Source organism: Canis lupus, chromosome 9 (genome assembly GCF_011100685.1).
Source record: "Canis lupus familiaris isolate Mischka breed German Shepherd chromosome 9, alternate assembly UU_Cfam_GSD_1.0, whole genome shotgun sequence".
NCBI lineage: Eukaryota > Metazoa > Chordata > Mammalia > Carnivora > Canidae > Canis > Canis lupus.
The window spans coordinates 23,042,793-23,061,627 of NC_049230.1; the positions used below are offsets into that span (position 1 = coordinate 23,042,793).

The following is an 18,835-nucleotide window of genomic DNA, read 5'->3' on the forward strand; positions in this document are numbered from 1 at the left end:
TTTTTCAAAATGTTTTGTTTTAGGAATTGAGGTACCTAAGATGGGGATATCTATATTTATTTGGGAGTGGTTAGTAATCTATATTGAAGAAGATGGGAGATTTATTCTATAAAAAACAGTTATCAGGGTGGTTAGCAGAGCCACCTCATGGGAACATGAAAGGCATCCGGCGTTTCCCTCTATGGACACATGTACAAAATATATACAGATACAGTGGAATATTTTTTATTTATAAGATTTTATTTACTTATTTTAAAGATTTATTTATTTTAGAGGGAAAGCATGAAGGGGTAGAGGAGAGAGACTCTCAAGTGGACTTCTTACTGAACATGGAGTCCGAGGTGGGCCAGATCCCATGACCTGAGCCAAAACCAGAGTTGGCCACTTAACTGACTGCACCACCCAGGCGCCCCAAGATACTATTTATTTGTTTTAGAGAGAGAGAGAGAGAGAGAGCGCAAGAGAGAGCGAGCATGAGGGGGTTGAGAAGCAGAGGGGGAGGGAGAGATTCCTGACCTCCATTTTGTAACATTCTAGGTATCTCCAGTTATCTCAAGGAATTTTTTTTGTTAAGATTTTATTTATTCATGAGAGAGAGAGAGGCAGAGACACAGGCAGAGGGAGAAGCAGGCTCCATGCAGGGAGCCTGACATGGGACTCGATCCCAGGTCTCCAGGATCAGGCCCCAGGCTGAAGATGGCGCTAAACCGCGGAGCCCCAGGCTGCCCAATCTCAAAGAATTTATAAAATTCTATTGATTTATTTAGTTAGTTATGAGAGACACAAAAAGAGAGGCAGAGACACAGGCAGAGGGAGGAGAAGCAGGCTCATGCAAGGAGCCTGATGTGGGACTCGGTCCCTGGAATCCGGGATCACACCCTGAGCCAAAGGCAAATGCTCAACCGCTGAGCCACCCAGGCGTCCCAAAGTTTATAAAATTCTTAAGGCAAAATTAATTTTAATTTACTTAAATCTTTGAATCACATGCTATATCACACTTGTTGACACTTGCAAAAGAGTTTAGCTTATTATTCAGATCAAAATGACCTTTAAAGGGTGCTCATAAGTAAAAAGGGCTTTAAACAGAAGTGACCTTTTTTTTTACAGGTGGCTTAAGTGTAGAGAGTTATCATGCTTTAAGCAAATCAATTATTTCAAATAACAGTGCTTCAAAATAAACACTTCTGTAAGACTGAGAAAAATTCTAGGCAGTGTTTCCCAGCAGTGATTAGATGAGTTTTTATAATTTCCTAAATTAGAATTAAATACGTAAAGATTTAACAGTTACTAATTTTTAGGTATTATTATATTATTTATTTAATTTTTTTCTTCATAACTGTAAAATCCTGTAAGATTATTTATTTATTTACAGAGAGAGCGTGTGCACAAGTAGGCAGAGCTGCAGGCAGAGGGAGAGAGTGAAGCAGGCTTCCCCGCTGAGCAGGGAGACTCCGGGCTTGATCCCATCATGATCTGAGCCCAAGGCAGATGCTTAACCAACTGAGCCACCCAGGAGCCCCTGTAAAATTCTTTATAAAGTTATCCTTCTCCTAGTCTTCTTTTGATTACCAGAAATCTGAAAGTTGTTTTTTTACTTTTAACAAATTGTATCAATGAGAAGTATTTTATTATCCCTTGATGTAAGTAATTGAACTTGTTTGGTACTTATATGTACATTTTCAAGTAATTTTAGTATATGCTCTGCCGAAGCAGGCACATACATTTTCAAATAAGATTACTTTTTCCCTCGATGCTTTATATGAGCCGTGTTATGTTGTAAGTTGCTCCAGCTTTTTGTGTTTGTTTAAAGAATGTCTCCCTTTTTATGCATGTATTAACACAGTTATTTATAGGTAAAAATCAAGAGAAAGTACCTTATCATATAATCAAGTTTGTCTTCCTCTCTTTTAGGATATTTTCTTTTCTGGATGTTGTTACTTTGTGTCGCTGTGCTCAGGTCTCCAGGGTAAGAATGGTTGAGATGATTATAGGGGGACCCCTTCCTGATGCTGATGATGCTGCTATGCCTCTGTGGGAGGCAAACCATTTACTTCAGATGTTAGTTGTATGTTACATTTCAGAAGATGGTATTTTGTGCATGACATTCCCAAACCCATACAATTCTACAGTGGGATTCTATAATATATACTGTCTCTAATTTTTTTGGAAATCTTAACTATTTGTATAATGCTAACAGAAGAAACATTTTCAAGGAATAAGTATTAAAATCAAAGGGTTAGACTCTACTCAGAATTGTAATAAAATAGTGTTCATTATGTTTTCCTAGTTCATTTTATATGCACCTACACACAAAAGGCTGAAGGCTCTAATTCTGTTATTTCCCCATATTGCTTTCTTCAAAATGTAATAGCTAGAGTATAATTTACTTAAAAATTATAGGACAAACCAGATTCCATTCTCAAAGTCAGATTTTAATTTCACTTTTATTATCTATTTTTGTCAGTTGACATTGTTGTGACAAAACTGGAGCATCATAAACTTATTGGCTGCCACTAATATGAAGAATGGGTTCTGTGTTGTGAGAAAAGTGCCTTATGAACCATTCCTACTCTCTTTTGTAATACAGATATATAATGATTTACAGTGAATGAGCACATGTAATCATTTTTTAATAAACTTAAAAAATGGTTTTTTGCTTGTTCATTTAAGAAACATTTATTGAAAAGCTGCTGTATATGAGATACAGTCCTAAGTGCTGGATCTGTAACATGGTTATACCATATTGTATTTATCTTTGTAGGTGTGTCCAGGTTTCAAATAACCAAGACTACTCCTCTAAAAAAAAAAAAAAAAAAAAAAACCCCACAAAACTTGCCGTAGAAAATTTACTGTGTCTTACTAACTTTAACATAATTTCTGCATCCCACAGCCATACCAAATCAGTATATCAGCTACTTTGGAAACCATCAGTAGTATTTTGATGATTTCTCTTCATGACTTTCTGACCCTTGTACATGAATGGTTGCTGTAGACATGGCTGGTACAAATGAATAGGGTTTCCTTTATATCGCCACATGAAGCTGAGGTCTTCATTGAGAAACAAAATGCCCAGACTAGTGTCTAAATCTGTTTGTTTAGGTGCAGTCTCATCTCATGGATGTTGATTTTAGTGAATTTTACTTGTTTTCACTTCAAGTTCCTCTTCCCCATTAATGTTTTTCCCCATTAATATTTTAACTTAAAGGAGAGCACAACACCAATTTTCATTAAATCTGGAGAATTAGTACATCAATAGTTATGCTATTGTTCTCTGTATTTGAAGTATGCTCCAGAAAGGAACCTGTCATTCCTAACTTTAGTCTTAGTTTGGTGTGTGTTTCCTCCTTATGGGGGAAAGTAAGGAAATGAAAAATATCAAATCAAACCAGAAGTATACTTAGCCTAAGAATCTAGTAAACATATAATCTTTGAAAGTTTTATCTCCCACAGCTAGCCATTTAAGGAACCATTAGGACCACAGAAAGAAAAGCAACATTGAGCTCTTGAGAAAACCTTAAAGATTTCCAGAATGATAACTATATTTACCCTCATACCCCTGGTCTATTTCTAGCTGTGTGATACTTACCCTGGGGCTTATGAATGTATCCACAGTTTCCTTTTTAGTATCTCAGTCTTGGCTCCATTTTTGATATGTTGTAGTAAGAAATAATATTCTAAGTTTGTACCTCTACAATAAGACTTTTGTTTACACTTTAATAGGGAAAACTTTTACAGGCTTTATCATTAAAATATGACATATAACAAATTAAGACTTATTGGAGTCATTTTTTCTAATCCTGAAAAGTTGAAATTCTTGGCTCTCTTTAGCTTAACTGAAGGAAGAAATGTGTGAGAAGTCTTAAACGTTCACTGTTATAAAATTTCTGCTGAATTGGGTTAGAGGGAGAGATGACCAATTGAAAAACATGCCTCAGTGAGCAAATTGGTAACTGAAGAGAGCATTAAGATTCTGTTGTGTATGTGGAGAAATGAGAGTTTCTTTTATAAGTCCCAGGTCAGCATATCAGTGTCAAGTCTGACCAGGTGATGCTATGGATAGCAAATATGTGTACTGAACATAGCAATATTTAGAGTACTTTACTCTTTCTGTGGTTTCACCTCATCTTGCTCCTAGTTGAACCATGGAGTAAGAGACTTGTTTTTCATCAGCAGAAGTATCTTATTTGGAGATTAGAAACTAAATCTTCCAGTTAGAAAGGAGTTTCTGGCTAGGATGCTTCACACAACCTGTCCTTTCCCAACCCCGCCCCCCAGCTGCTTGTTTCTGTATCCACTAATTTATAAGATAATCTAATTGGATAAAGTATGAATCAGAAACAAAGCAGACCTTTTGGGAGTTAATGGCGGGGAGCTGAGAAATTTTTTAGTCTATTTTAATCTTTAGTTTGAATTGTAAACTTGAATAGTGCTGGGTTTCTCCCTTGAGTGACTGCTCATTTTGTCTCTTTTTCTTCAAAACAGGCCTGGAATGTTCTGGCTCTGGATGGCAGTAACTGGCAGCGAATCGACCTGTTTGACTTCCAGAGGGATATTGAGGTATAATTATGTGGTGTGTGGCCCCATTTCTCATGTTAGGATGTAATTACAGCATGGAACAGATTAGCTCCAACCATATAAATCTCCTTTCCCTGGAGAGAGAAAGTATTAATTTCAGTGTATCTGAACTTCATGGGAACCTGCAATGTTTTGAGGATAAGCAGAACTACTTTACTGATGGAATACTAAATTATTTAGTATTTTTAGGCTAAAATTTTTTGTTTTTATTTTTGTGGTAGAAATGTGAACATGGGTTTGCTCATTTTAAGGAAGTCTTTATATTTGATTATTAAAGAATGAATAGGGTTAACAATTTGGGTGGAGGGAGTGGTATTTGCATAAATTGTAACCGAGATGAGCATTTTGGGTTTGGGGGAGCCTACAGACAGTTTTTGTGGAGAATGAATAAAGCCAAAGTCATCTAATGAATAATTTTTGCTGGAGTGAGATTTTTTTTCTCTTCTCACTTCTTCCCTATTTTTCATCTCTTATTATAGCGTATTATCTCAAATGGAGAAGGATAATGGCTTAAGCTTAAATTATTTGAACATGAACCTGAGTTCTCTGGTCCTTGGTTTTCTTTTCAAGGAAGTAGAAATAATAGCTTCCTCATCATATTATAAGGATAAGATGAGATTTAGATTCAGTTTAAAAATTTTTTTAGGGAGATCCCTGGGTGGCTCAACGGTTTAGCACCTGCCTTTGGCCCAGGGCACGGTCCTGGAGTCTCGGAAGTGAGTCCCGTGTCAGGCTCCCAGCATGAAGCCTGCTTCTCCCTCTGCCTGTGTCTCTGCCTCTCTCTATATATATATGTCTATCATGAATAAATAAATAAATAAATCTTTAAAAAATATTTTTTTAAAGGTCCAGTAGAACTTGTTTTGTATTCATGTAAGAAGTTTTTCAAAAGCCTCACATGAACCTTTCATTAGAAACAGAACTTTTGAGGCATCTGCGTGGTTCAGTCAGTTGAGCTTCTGCCTTTGGCTCAGGTCATGATCCTGGGGTTCAATCCCACATCAGTTTCCTTGCTCAGCAGGGAGCCTGCTTTATTTATTTATTCATGAGAGACACAGAGAGGCAGAGACATAGGCAGAGGGAGAAGGTGGCTTCCTGTGGGGAGCCTGATGTGGGACTTGATCCCAGGACCCTGGGATCATGACCTGAGCCAAAGGCAGGTGCTCAACCACTGATCCACCCAGGAATCCCTACACAAAGTGCTTTTAAAATAATACCCACTGACATTATGCTGGATTCTTAGTTTTTCACAGTTGTCTAATCTTCATGGATGTAAATGTTTAAAGAATCATGACCCACAAAATCATTCTGCAAGCTTCTGTTAAATGTCCATTTTGTCTCTGCTGTGTTTAGAATGATATAGTAAACACTTTGGCAAGGATTCAGCAGTAATAAAGATAGCTAATATCCTTCAGTAGCTGCAGTTTAACCAGGAGGACGGTCTGCATTAATATAGTGGTGTGAGTGGGGTGCCTGAGTGGTTCACTCAGTTAGGTGTCTGCCTTTGGCTCAAATCATCATCTCAGGGTCCTGGGATCATGTCTGGCTCCCTGCTCAGCGGGGAACCTGCTTCTCCCTCTGCCACTCCCCCTGCTCATGCTCTGTCTCTCTGTCAAGTAAATAAATAAAATCTTTTTAGGGACACCTGGGTGGCTCAGTGGTTGAATGCCTGCCTTTGGCTCAGGGCGTGATCCCAGAGTCCTTGGATTGAGTCCTGCATCAGGCTCCCTGCATGGAGCCTGCTTCTCTCTCTGTCTCTCTCCCTCTGTGTCTCTCATGAATAAATAAGTAAAATCTTTAAAAAAAATCTTTTTAGGGATCCCTGGGTGGCGCAGCGGTTTAGCGCCTGCCTTTGGCCCAGGGCACGATCCTGGAGACCCGGGATCGAATCCCACATCGGGCTCCTGGTGCATGGAGCCTGCTTCTCCCTCTGTCTATGTCTCTGCCTCTCTCTCTCTCTCTCTCTCTCTCTCTCTCTCTCTGCGTGACTATCATAAATAATAAATAAAAAATTTAAAAAAAATATTTTTAAAATATGTATGTAATAGCATGAGAAGTACAGAACACCATTTCCTCAATTACAGAGTATCTTCCAAATTGAACAAAATAAACAATGTAGGGTTTAAGCGTTTTTCAGGTAGATGAGTTGATCAGTAAAGCTTTCTCAAAGTAAGTTGAAATTTCTTTATTGTGGGATGCCTGGATGGCTCAGCAGTTGAGCATCTGCTTTCGGCTCCGGGTGTGATCCTGGAGTCGTGGGATCGGGTCCCGCATCAGGCTCCCTTCATGAAGCCTGCTTCTCTCTGGCTCTTTCTCTGTGTCTCTCATGAATAAATAAATAAAATCTTTAAAAAAAAAAAAGAAATTTCTTTATTGAATTAACTAGGTTTTGAAAACAAGAAGCCTCTTCTTTGTTTATAAATTATTGAAAAACGAGGATGTGGGACACTGGGTGGCTCAGCAGTTAAGCGTCTGCCTTTGGCTCAGCACATGATCCTGGAGTCCCATGTCAGTCTCCCTGCATGGACCTGCTTCTCCCTTTGCCTATGTCTCTGCCTCACTCTGTGTGTATCTCTCATGAATAAATAAATAAAATTTTAAAAAAAGAAAAAAAAATGAGGATGTGTTCTCTTCAAAAACAATGTTGTGCCTTACTTTTTTGTTTTGTTTTGTTTACCTGTCTTTTTTTACAGGGCCGGGTAGTGGAGAATATTTCAAAAAGATGTGGGGGCTTTTTACGAAAGTTAAGTCTTCGTGGGTGTCTTGGAGTAGGAGACAATGCATTAAGGTAAGAACATCACTATTGGTTAACTGGTCTTCTTAACTGAATATAAATGATTTTTATGTTCTGAAGCTATTCAGAACCCAAACACACATACATAGCTTATAACACAAAAAGATCCAGTACTGGGATGTATGGTTTTGAGAATAAAACAAAGCCCCATATCATAAATGGCTCTTTTGGAGCTTTGAATAAAAAATTTTTTTTTAATTTGTTGGCTCAAAGTTAGGGTAATTTTAACCTTGGTTGGCATAAAGATCAATGTTTAAAAGTTTATGGTTAAAAATGAATTTATTTGTAAATGTGAGCTAGTTTTGTACCAGTATCCAATATTACAGACAGTAATGTCTTTTATTATTTTTTGTAATGCCTAGAATTATGCCCATTTCATTTCAAACCTTTAACTGTCTTTCTTTCCTGTAAAGGACTTTTGCACAAAATTGTAGGAACATTGAAGTACTGAATCTAAATGGTTGTACAAAGACTACAGATGCGTAAGTATTTTGTGTTTTAGAAGGGTAAGTCATAGCCTCTTGTGTCCTGTCTGTATTAGCTTTAAATGTGGGCTATTAAATATATTTAGTAAATTTCATTTTAGTCTTACAGAAGAAAGATATTTTAAAAGGAAAAAACATTAAAATAGAAATGGCATAAGAAATGTGTTTTGGAATCTGACCCAAATTCATTCTTTTCTTTTCTTTTTTTTTTTTCCAAATTCTTTCTTGATACTTAAAGTGAAATTTAAAGACCATGGATATGAAGTAGGGATTTTTTTTTTTTATAGTAGGGATATTAATGATATAAATTACTAGGACTACTTATATTTCAAGAAGACACTAGTAGCTTTACCGTGTCAAAAGACATGGTAAACAGGAGTGCCTGGGTGGCTCATTTAGTTGGGTGTCTGACTTTGGCTTTGGTCAAGATCTTAAGATCCTAGGATCTAACCACACTTTGTTGGGCTTCCAGCTCATCAGGGAGTCTGCTTGTCCCTCTGCCCCTCCCCCCAACCATGCTGGCTCACTCTCTGAAACTCTCTCTCAAATAAAATCTTAAAAAAGAAACACACAGGGTAAACAGATAATTCTACAAAAAGTTATAAAATCTTAAACACATACTAAACAGCTTGTAATAATCAATATTGAGAGCATTTATTAAATGACCTTTTAAATATATTGTGTCTGTGTCAGTTACAATATAAATGAAAGCAATCTTTTATCCTTGAAAGCTTACTATCACAGACATAATAGACAAGGAAGGTAAACATAAAACCCATTCAATCCAGGGTATCTATTGGTAATAATATGTATCAAATAACATTTAAAATTACATAGGGAAATTGTTGCCTATTATGAAGTGAAGCCATTGAGGAAGCTTGTTTATACAGGGTGGGGCTAGGATTATTCAGTGAATGTTCCTGTTCAAAAAGGCCTCGGGAAGGAGATGGGATCTTTAGAATTGCTTAATGAAGGCAAGTGGAAGACACTCCAGACACAGGGTACAGTTTATTTCATTCCTTTCTTTGAGCTCACAGCATTGTTAACTTTTAATACAAGAAAGTGTCTGAAAGACGACTGTGGTTGTTAATTCTACTGTGGTTATTAATTCTAACAAGTATTATTTCTGTGAATTGATTTGACCTTTAACATGAGAAATGAATCTAACACCTCCCCTAACTATGACTTTATACCAGTAGCCTACGTTTATTTTAGATAAATTACCTGTTTATTTTTTGCTTTTGAATATTTAATGTTACAGAGATTAAGAATTTGACCACTTTGATATCTAGACAAGTGACATAAAATTTACACTTTTTTCTAGCTATCTATCCTATATACCAAAGATAAATTGACAAAAATGTAATATAATTTATTACAAGGCTATTCATTTTTGCTGTTTCTAATAAGAAGTAGCAAAAGACAGGAAACAATCCAAATGTCATTCCATAGGAGACTGTTAAATAAAAGGAATGAAGAGAATATATAGTATTCTGGAGTGATCTGTAGTATTCTGTGATCTTAACATACTGTTAAGAAAGCAAACTGCAAAGAAGTTTTATAAGATACTTTTTGTAGGGGCACCTGTGTGGCTCAGTAGGTTAAGTGTCTGCCTTTAGCTTAGGTCATGATCTTGGAGTCCTGGGATCAAGCCCTGCTCAGCAGGGTGTCTGTTTCTCTTCCCTCTGCACCCACACCCAACCCATGCTCCCACTTGCACATGTTCTCTCTCTCTCTCAAATAAATAAATAAAATCTTTTTTAAAAATATGCTTTTTATAGGACCAGGAGACAATATAAACAAATATTATATTTTTAAAAAGAATGGAAAGATAAAGAATGAATCAAAAGGTGATTTATGGGAGAGAGAAAACAGGGATGAAAGGGAGACTCTGAAATATCATGTGTTATGGTTTTACCTTATTAGCTGTGTAAATGTTTTACGTAATTAAAATATGAATTAACTCAAAAAGAAATCAAAGCAGTCCCTAAACATTGAAAACAAAATAAAACACATGAACCCAATCATACCAAGTGGAGCTATAACTACACAGAGAAGTTACTTGTGCTGACTTTTGATTTCCTTTTTTTTTTTTAAGATTTTATTTATTTATTCATGAGAGACACAGAGAGAGAGGCAGAGACATAGGCAGAAGACGAAGGCTCCATGCAGGGAGCCTAATGTGGGACTCAATCCCGGGACTCCTAGATCATGCCCCGAGCCAAAGGCAGACGCTTAACTGCTAAGCCACGCAGGCGTCCCTGACTTTTGGTTTCTTACAAAATGTTTTAAACATATACCAAGGTAGACAAAATAGTATAATGAACCCATCACCCAGCTTCAGGTTGATAAAACTGAGAAATTACCACTTTATGGACAATCTTGTTTCATCTGTATCCCCAAACTTTTCGTATTTTGAAAAAAGCCTGAACATTATATTATTTAATCTGTAAATATATATTTCTAAAAGATAAAAGCTTTTAATATATGCATGTTAACTTCATCACTCCTATAAAAAAAAACTTAATCTCTTAAAATCATCAAATAACCACTGGTCAGTTCAGATTTTTACTTGTTCTAGTGACTTTAGAAACACAATATTTTAGGGATGCCTGGGTGGCTCAGTGTTTGAGTGTCTGCCTTTGGCTCAGTGCATGATCCCAGGGTTTGGGGATTAAGTCCCATGTTGGGCTCTCCCACAGGGAGCCTGCTCCTCCCTCTGCCTGTGTCTCCCTCTCTCTCAGTGTCTCTTATGAATGAATAAATAAATCTTTAAAAAAAAAAAAACACAACATTTTAAGCACAATCTAAAAGAAACATGACACAAACTTCAATAAAAGGTGGAGACGTCTGCTTCTGCCATGACAGTAACTGCCCTCGTGCCATCAACAACTATAAAACTATACAAATCATAGCAAAGAACCAGTTGGAGATGTTGGACAATATGCAGCAAGCACAGGACTGAGAAACAAATCAGGTGAACCCTATGACCACTCTTTCTGCCTGGTGGTATTTTCCAGATGATGGTATAAGGAGAAGGAGCCCAAGCAGAGAACTAAATTCTGGCTGATTTGAAGAGTCAGAGATCAGAGCTCCGGGAGACGGAAGTAACTGGAATTTTTGTCTTGAGACAGGGGAGCTACTCAAAAAGGGCATAGAAATATACATTGAGGGTGCCTGGGTGACTCAGTCAGTTAAACATATGCCTTTGGCTCAGATCATGATCCCTGGGTCCTGGGTTTGAGTCCCATGTCCAGGCTCACTGCTGAGCAGGGAGTCTACTTGTTACTCTGCCTCTGCCCTTCCCTCTCTGCTTATGCTTTCTCTCAAATCAACAAAATCTTAAAAAAAAAAAGAAAAGAAAAGAAATCTGCATCAATTTAGCTGAATAGTAAACTGTAAATGCACATATTGAGACCCCACAAAGTCAGTCAAAGAACATCTAATAAGGAAAGAACAATTACTGGAAAACTGTAAACTGAAAAATTAGCTTTCTGGCAAGAGCTAAAATAACGCTGGGAGAAGTTCTGACTACCCTCAATGGAGAATACCTTGGGACATTTAATAAGCAACTTCAGAAACATCACACCTTGATAGTAAAACTAGACTAGACCTGTCCCAATAAAGGTTAAAAGAAAAAAATTAGGGTCAAATTGATCCAACTAATTCAGCTGTCTGCTAAGGTGAAATTCAACATTCTTTTTTTACAGAAGGCAACAAAACCTAGACACTCAGCATACAGACAGAATTTCTAGCATTCAGTGAAAATTACAAGGCATGCAAAAAGGCATTAAATGATACCAGAAGAAAAACTAGTCAATAGAAACAGACCCAGATGGGACGCCTGGGTGGCTCAGTGGTTAAGTGTCTGCCTTCGGCTCAGGGCGTGATGCCAGAGTCCTGGGATCGAGTCCCACATTAGGCTTCCTGCATGGAGCCTGCTTCTCCCTAGGTCTCTGCCTCTCTCTGTGTGTCTCTCATGAGTAAATAAATAATATCTTAAAAAAAGAAAGAAATAGACCCAGAAATTATGATAGCGATTATAAAATTGACCAATAAAATTTATTTTATTATTATTTTTTTAAAGATTTTATTTATTCATGAGAGAGAGAGGCAGAGACACAGGCAGAGGGAGGAGTAGGCTCCATGCAGGGAGGCCGACATGGGACTCAATCCTGGGTCTCCAGGATCAGGACCTGGGCTGAAGGCAGCACTAAACTGCTGAGCCACCCGGGCTGCCCGACCAATAAATTTTAAACATAGCAAGTACAAATATGCTCTAGAATTTAAGAAAACCTAAAGATAATACAGACTTGAAGGATGAAAAAGGAGATACTATTATAATCACTAATCATAGGAAACTTGGGGCGGTTATTATGAATATGAGATGATATAAACTTCAGGAAAAATGTACATGAAAGATATTAAATAGTAAATGATAAGTAGACAAAAAACCAGTAAAGGTCTGTACTTGAGCAGTATTGTCAATGAACTTGTCCTAATTGATACTTAACAAAATGCTATACCAGAGTAACAGAATAAACATTCAAGTGCCCCTAGAGTATTCAGTGAGACACACTAAAATATGCTTTCAACGAACTTAAGATTGAAATCATACTGAGTGAATTAAAGTAGAAATCAATAACATATGGAAAATTTGAAGGTTAAATATCACCCTTCAGAATAATATGGGTCAAAGAATAGGTTACTAAGAACACTATAAAATATGTATTGCTGTGTGAAAATGAAAATACAACATTTGAAACTTGTAGACTGTACCAAAGGCAATACTTTAGAGAAAATACAGTTTCAGATGTGTATGTTAGAAAAGAAAGGTTTAAAATCAGGGACTGGTGTGTGACTGGCTCAGTTGGTAGACTTTATACTAACAAATTAGACAATCGAAATGAAAGAGACAAATCCCTGGGAAGGCACAAATTACCAAATTTGACTTATTAAAAAAAAAAAGCAATCTAAACATATTCATAACAAGTTCAGCGCATGATTCAAAAGCATCCCATAAAGAAAAGCCCAGGCCAAGATGGGTTCACTGGTGAATTCCATCAAATATTTAAAAGATGAAATAATACCAATCTTCAAACTGATTCATAAAATGAAATAAGTACTTTATAACTCATTCTATGAAGCCAATGTTTTTCTCATACCAAAGACATTACAATAAAAAAGGGGATCTACTGATTGTTATCCCTCAGAAACAGAACTGCAAAAATACTTGACAAAGTGTTAGAAAACTGAATCCAGTAATATATGAAAGGATTTTGAATCATAACCAAGTAAGATTTATCCCAGAAATACAAGTGTGGCTTAATATCTGAAAATCAATTAATATAATATCTCAGTAATTAGTAGAATAGAGTAGAGGTCAGCAGACCTCTGTACAGGGCCAGATAAGTAAATATTTTTAGGACTTTGTAGGCCATACAGTTAATCTGTCACAGCTACTCAACCCTGTCAGTGTTTTACAAAGGCAGCCATAGATTATACACAAACAAATAGGCATAACTGTACTCCAATAAAACTTTATTTCTGGACAGTGAGATTTGAATTTCATATGATTTTCACATGTTGCAAACTATATCTTTTTATTTATTCATTCATAGAGACAGAGAGAGAGAGAGAGGCAGAGACAGAGGCAGAGTCACAGGCAGAGGGAGAAGCAGGCATCATGCAGAGAGCCTGACGTGGGACTCCATCCAGGGTCCCCAGGATCACGCCCTGGGCTGCAGGCGGCACTAAACCGCTGCGCCACCGGGGCTGCCCCAAACTATATCTTTAAAAAAAAAAATGTTTTTTCAACCATTTAAAACACCAAAACCATTCTTAACTTGTGAGCCATATAAAGATAGGCAGCTGGTGAGATTTACTGCTGCCTGGAATAAAGGACAAAACCACATGATCATCTCAGTGCAATTGGTGGCTTCTAAAATGGCCCCCAAGTAACCCCTACCTCCTACTACTCACAACCTTGTGTAATCTTTTCCCTTGAACGTGGGCTGGACCTAGTGACTCATTTCTAACAATAGAAGACTGCAAAAGAGATTGGATGTCACTTTGGAGATTAGGTTACCAGAAGACTGTGATTCTATCTTGCTGTGCTTTCTCTCAGGACTCTGGCTCTCGGGGGAGCAAGCTGCCCTGTTTTGAGTAGCGTGTGGAGAGGGCCACGTGGCAAGGAACTGAGGTCTGGCCAACAGCCAGCAAGGACCTGAAACCTACCAAAAAACATGAGTGAGCTTAGAATTGGATCTTCTAAGGTCTGCCAGTAGTCACCTAAATAAGATTGGAAAGGAATTGGCACCTAGTTAACCTTTAGATGAATGCAACTGTGACCAATAGCTTAATTACAGCCTTGTGAGAGAGCCTGAGTCAGAGGCACTCTACTAAAGCTGCCTGTGCCTGTATTCCTGACCCTCAAAAACTGTGATAGTAAATGTTTTCTTGTTTTAAGCTGCTCAGTTTTGGGGTAATTTGTTTTAAGTAACAGTAGATCATTACTACATCAGCAGATACAGAAAAAATACATGACAAAATCCAACACTCATTCATAATTTAAAAATTCTCAACAAACTAGAAATAGAAGGGAGTTCACTCAATCTGATCAAAAGCATTTATGAAAAAACTTACTACCAACATCATACTTCTCAATGAAAGACTAAGTCCTTTACCCTAACATCAGAAGCAAGGTGAGGATGTTATATGTCACCATTTCTATCAACATTCTGTTGGAGATTGTAGCCAATGCAAAAGGGGGGGGGGGGGCCTGGGAGGCTCAGTTGGTTAAGTGGCTAACTCTTGATTTCAGCTTAGGTCAGGATCTCAGGTTTCTGGGATCAAGCCCCATGTTGGAATCTGCGCTTAGCGGGGAGTCTGCTTAAAGATTCTCTCTCTCTGCCTCTTTTTGCCCTTCCCCTTTGTTCTTGCTTGCTCACTCTCAAAAATCTTGTTTTTTAAAAAAAAGTCATAAAGACAGGTAGTAATATTACATAACTTAGCTTGTTTGAGCCTTGATGCTGGTCCATCCTCAGTATACCTTGCAAAAATCCAGCCATTTCGTTACTGCCATGCAAAAAGTTATCTTGAACAGAGATTTAAGTGAAAGAGCAGAGATGGGCACCTGGGTGGCACAGGGGTTGAGTGTCTGCCTGTAGCTCAGGGCGTGATCCCGGGGTCTCAGGATAGACTCCAGCATCAGGCTCCCTATGGGGCCTCTGCCTCTCTCTGTGTGTCTCTCATGAATAAATAAATAATCTAAAAAAAGAGTAGAGGGGCGCCTTGGTGGCTTGGTTGAGTGTCTGCCTTCGGCTCAGGGTGTGGTCCTGGAGTCCCTGGGTCAAGTTCCACATCGGGCTCCCTGTGGGGAACCTGCTTCTCCTTCTGCCTATGTCTCTGTCTCTCTCTCTCTCTCTCTGTCTCTCATGAATGGATGAATAAAATCTTTAAAAATAATAATAAAGAGTCGAGATAGAGCTTTCATCTTCATGTTGCACCACGTGCTAACAAGTACTAGCTAGCTTTCTGGTATTTTTGTATTTGCAAAATGCACATAGGTCTCCTGTGAGGACATAGGTAGTTTGCTGTTAAACATTTCCAAATGAGGGGATCCCTGGGTGGCGCAGCGGTTTAGCGCCTGCCTTTGGCCCAGGGCGCGATCCTGGAGACCCCGGATCAAGTCCCACGTCGGGCTCCCGGTGCATGAAGCCTGCTTCTCCCTCTGCCTGTGTCTCTACCTCTCTCTCTGTGTGTGTGTGACTATCATAAATAAAAAAATTTTTTTAATTTAAAAAGAAATTCCAAATGAGAATCAAGTACCATCATCCCCTCATGCAGATTCTCCTATGCAGTACAGCCTTTCTTCTTTGTGAATGGCATCTGCCTCTATCTCAGCAAGAAAGGTCTCAGAATTTATAACTGCTTTTATTTGGGGTATGGAAATTTTACAGTTCTTATGTACACACATATGTTTAATGAGAATCGTGTATGATTTACTGAAGATGTGTTCCTGTTTGCTTATTCATTATTTTTTCCTTTTTCCATTTTTCAGTACATGTACTAGCCTTAGCAAGTTCTGTTCCAAACTCAGGCACCTTGACTTGGCTTCCTGTACATCAATAACAAACATGTCTCTTAAAGCTCTGAGGTAAATTTCTTATAACAAGAATGTCCAGTAATCAGAACAAATACTGATTTTTTTTTCATTTCAAATAACTGAAATAAAGTTGGAATTGAAGGAAACTGTTTTATGGATATGTACTATAGTTCAGAATAGATCTTCTGTTTTATCATTTGCCCAAATTACAGGACACATTCAGGGTAAAATGACTAGAGGTAACTAGGATTCTGAACAGACTGGTACAGTGTATCCATAAATGATTAGATTTCTATGAAGGTTTGATTCCCCCCCACTCCCCAAAACGCCACATATCATTATAGCTAGTGATTAAAGCAGCACTCTGTGGAGTCAGGTGATTGACAAATGTAACCCTTGTGAACTTTTCCTTATCATCTCATTGTGCTGTTGTTAGGATTAAACAGTATTATCATTGTTTGATAATATTAGGCCAAACCATACAAAGTTGCCAGTGTTTAATAACAACTTTTGTCTTATAAAAATGACAGCTTTTTAAAGTACATTACGGAAGGTGTGCCTTAAGGAAGGTGAAATGTCCATTCTCTTTGTACCTTTACTTTTTTATCAGTCTTTTACAAGTTACTATAGTCCCATATATTGGTTATGTTTCATGAGTAATAAAAATTAAGCTATTAAAAGAAGAAATGTAGGTTTAGTTAAGTATAAGTAACCTAGAAATGTGGCTTTTTCTAGACCTTCCTATGAATATTGAGTACATATGTATCGAAGGCCATTTGCCATGTAGGATAATAAGTAGGATAATACAACATTTATAGCTTATAAAATATTTTCACATAAATAATTTCATGTATTTAAAAACTATGTGAGGCATATAGGACAGACATGTAATAGATAAGTAAATCTAAAACAACAACAACAACAACAAAAGAAAATCTAAAACATTTTTGAATGCCAGGTAATGTGATTAACCTTGGGATGTCACTAAATAAGGTATTGTTACTGCCTATGAGCTGCTCAGAGTCTAGTAGGAGAAAAAATAATAAACATGTTGTTATATCATAGTGATAAGTGCTATTATAGAAGTGAGTGCATCCATTTGGGGAGAATATAGGCTATGGCTGATCTTAGATTAAGAGAAGTTCAGGCAGGATCCTAAAGGGACTTGCTTGAAGTCACACTGTTAATGTTGAAGAATGGACTTGAACAAGATCCCCCACCTTCATTCTATAAAACAATTAAAGCAATATTTTCCACCTTGCGCTTGGGATTCTTGCATAGCTCAAATGTGAAATCAAAGATGAAACTGGTATTTGATAGAAGGCAGAGATCAAACACAATATATCCTAAATTTAGTCTACGGAGACAGTACCCTAGAGACTTCAGAGATAAGGAAAATTTATGGATCCTGTATAATTTTTTAAATAATTTAAACGTCTTCATTATTACTTTGACAAGTAATAGAATTATTTGATAAGGAATATGAATCTAAACTTCACTAATTACTCTGTTAACGTGACAGGTCACTTAATTCCTATTTCTTTCCCAGAGATGTTTTAAACATGTGTGATATGTGCAAAAAGAATATATTTGCAAAGGATAAACCTCCATAACAATCTAATACATCTGAAAAACAGTATTGTGCTTTATGCTTGTTTAGCTGATTTGAGATGACATTCCTTTCGATTCTAATCACCACTTCCTTTTAATTCTGATTGCCATAGTGATAAAATCCCACATGAACTCCACCAGCGTTGCTAAATATGCTTTGTTGTTGTTGTTGTTGTGGGATTGCCTATATTATAAATCTATGTTAAGTAAATGTAATTATTCTTGTGGGAAAGCATGGAGCTGTAGCCTTTCCCTGACCTAAATAGCCAATAAAATGAGACTTTGGTGCCTTTGGAACTGAATTTAGTCATAAGTTTGTTTCATTTTGTTTTGTCCTCAGTGAGGGATGTCCACTGTTGGAGCAATTAAACATTTCCTGGTGTGACCAAGTAACCAAGGATGGCATCCAAGCACTAGTGAGAGGCTGTGGGGGTCTGAAGGCTTTATTCTTAAAAGGCTGCACACAGGTAATACTCCATGTCATGCCTGTAAATTTTAGAAGAACCAGGAACTTTGTAGGTAGCCCAAAGATAGCTGTGGTAGCTGAAGAAATATGTAGTTCTATATTATTGATAAAAAATACATGGTTACCAGGCAGCTTGGGTGGCTCAGCGGTTTAAGCGCCTGCCTTCGGCCCAGGGCGTGATCCCAGAGTCCCAGGATCCAGTCCCACATCAGACTCCCTGCATGGAGCCTGCTCCTCCCTCTGCCTGTGTCTCTGTCTCTCTCTCTGTCCTCATGAATAAATAAATAAAATCTTAAAAAAAAAAAAAAACATGGTTACCAAAAATTAAAGTGTCTTCCATAGAGTAAAAAATATATATGAAAAGAATTAACATCTGATGGAAGATAATTTCTAAGGGTAGGCGAGATGGGGCGATAAAATCTCACTGAGCATGCTCCATGGGTAGGAAGCATATTACACAATTTAATCTGAAAAGAAAACTTGCCATGTTGTCACTGCCTGAGACTGTGAACTGGAGAGGCAAGGAAGGCAGTCTTAGCAGTTTTCGCTAGTGGTTTAACTACCGGGTTAAATGTGCCAGGTATACAGATCCTACAATTCATAGTATTGATGTTTACTTCCTGCCAGTCACATTACAAATTCCAACATATTTTGTCATTAAAAAGTTTACTGTTTTCCTATTTTACTGTGATAAAAATAGAGAGAGAGAGAGGAGTTGACATTGCAGCATTTGAAGGAAAAATCAAAAGTGAGTTTAGAAGTGACACAAGGTAGGGCTAGGCTCTTGTAACATTATT

The 18,835-nt window shown here is 37.5% G+C and overlaps 1 protein-coding gene across 5 annotated transcripts in view; it reads left to right on the plus strand.

Moving 5' to 3' along the window:
- Positions 1-18,835, plus strand: part of FBXL20 (F-box and leucine rich repeat protein 20) — a 104,461-nt gene that overhangs the window by 69,064 nt on the left and 16,562 nt on the right. For all 5 annotated transcript variants that reach the window (XM_038547437.1, XM_038547440.1, XM_038547439.1 and 2 more), the window contains 6 exons: positions 1,912-1,966; positions 4,483-4,557; positions 7,269-7,363; positions 7,783-7,851; positions 15,917-16,012; positions 17,913-18,039. In XM_038547437.1, the coding sequence (XP_038403365.1) occupies positions 1,912-1,966; positions 4,483-4,557; positions 7,269-7,363; positions 7,783-7,851; positions 15,917-16,012; positions 17,913-18,039 (517 nt within the window). The remainder of the gene's footprint in view (positions 1-1,911; positions 1,967-4,482; positions 4,558-7,268; positions 7,364-7,782; positions 7,852-15,916; positions 16,013-17,912; positions 18,040-18,835) is intronic.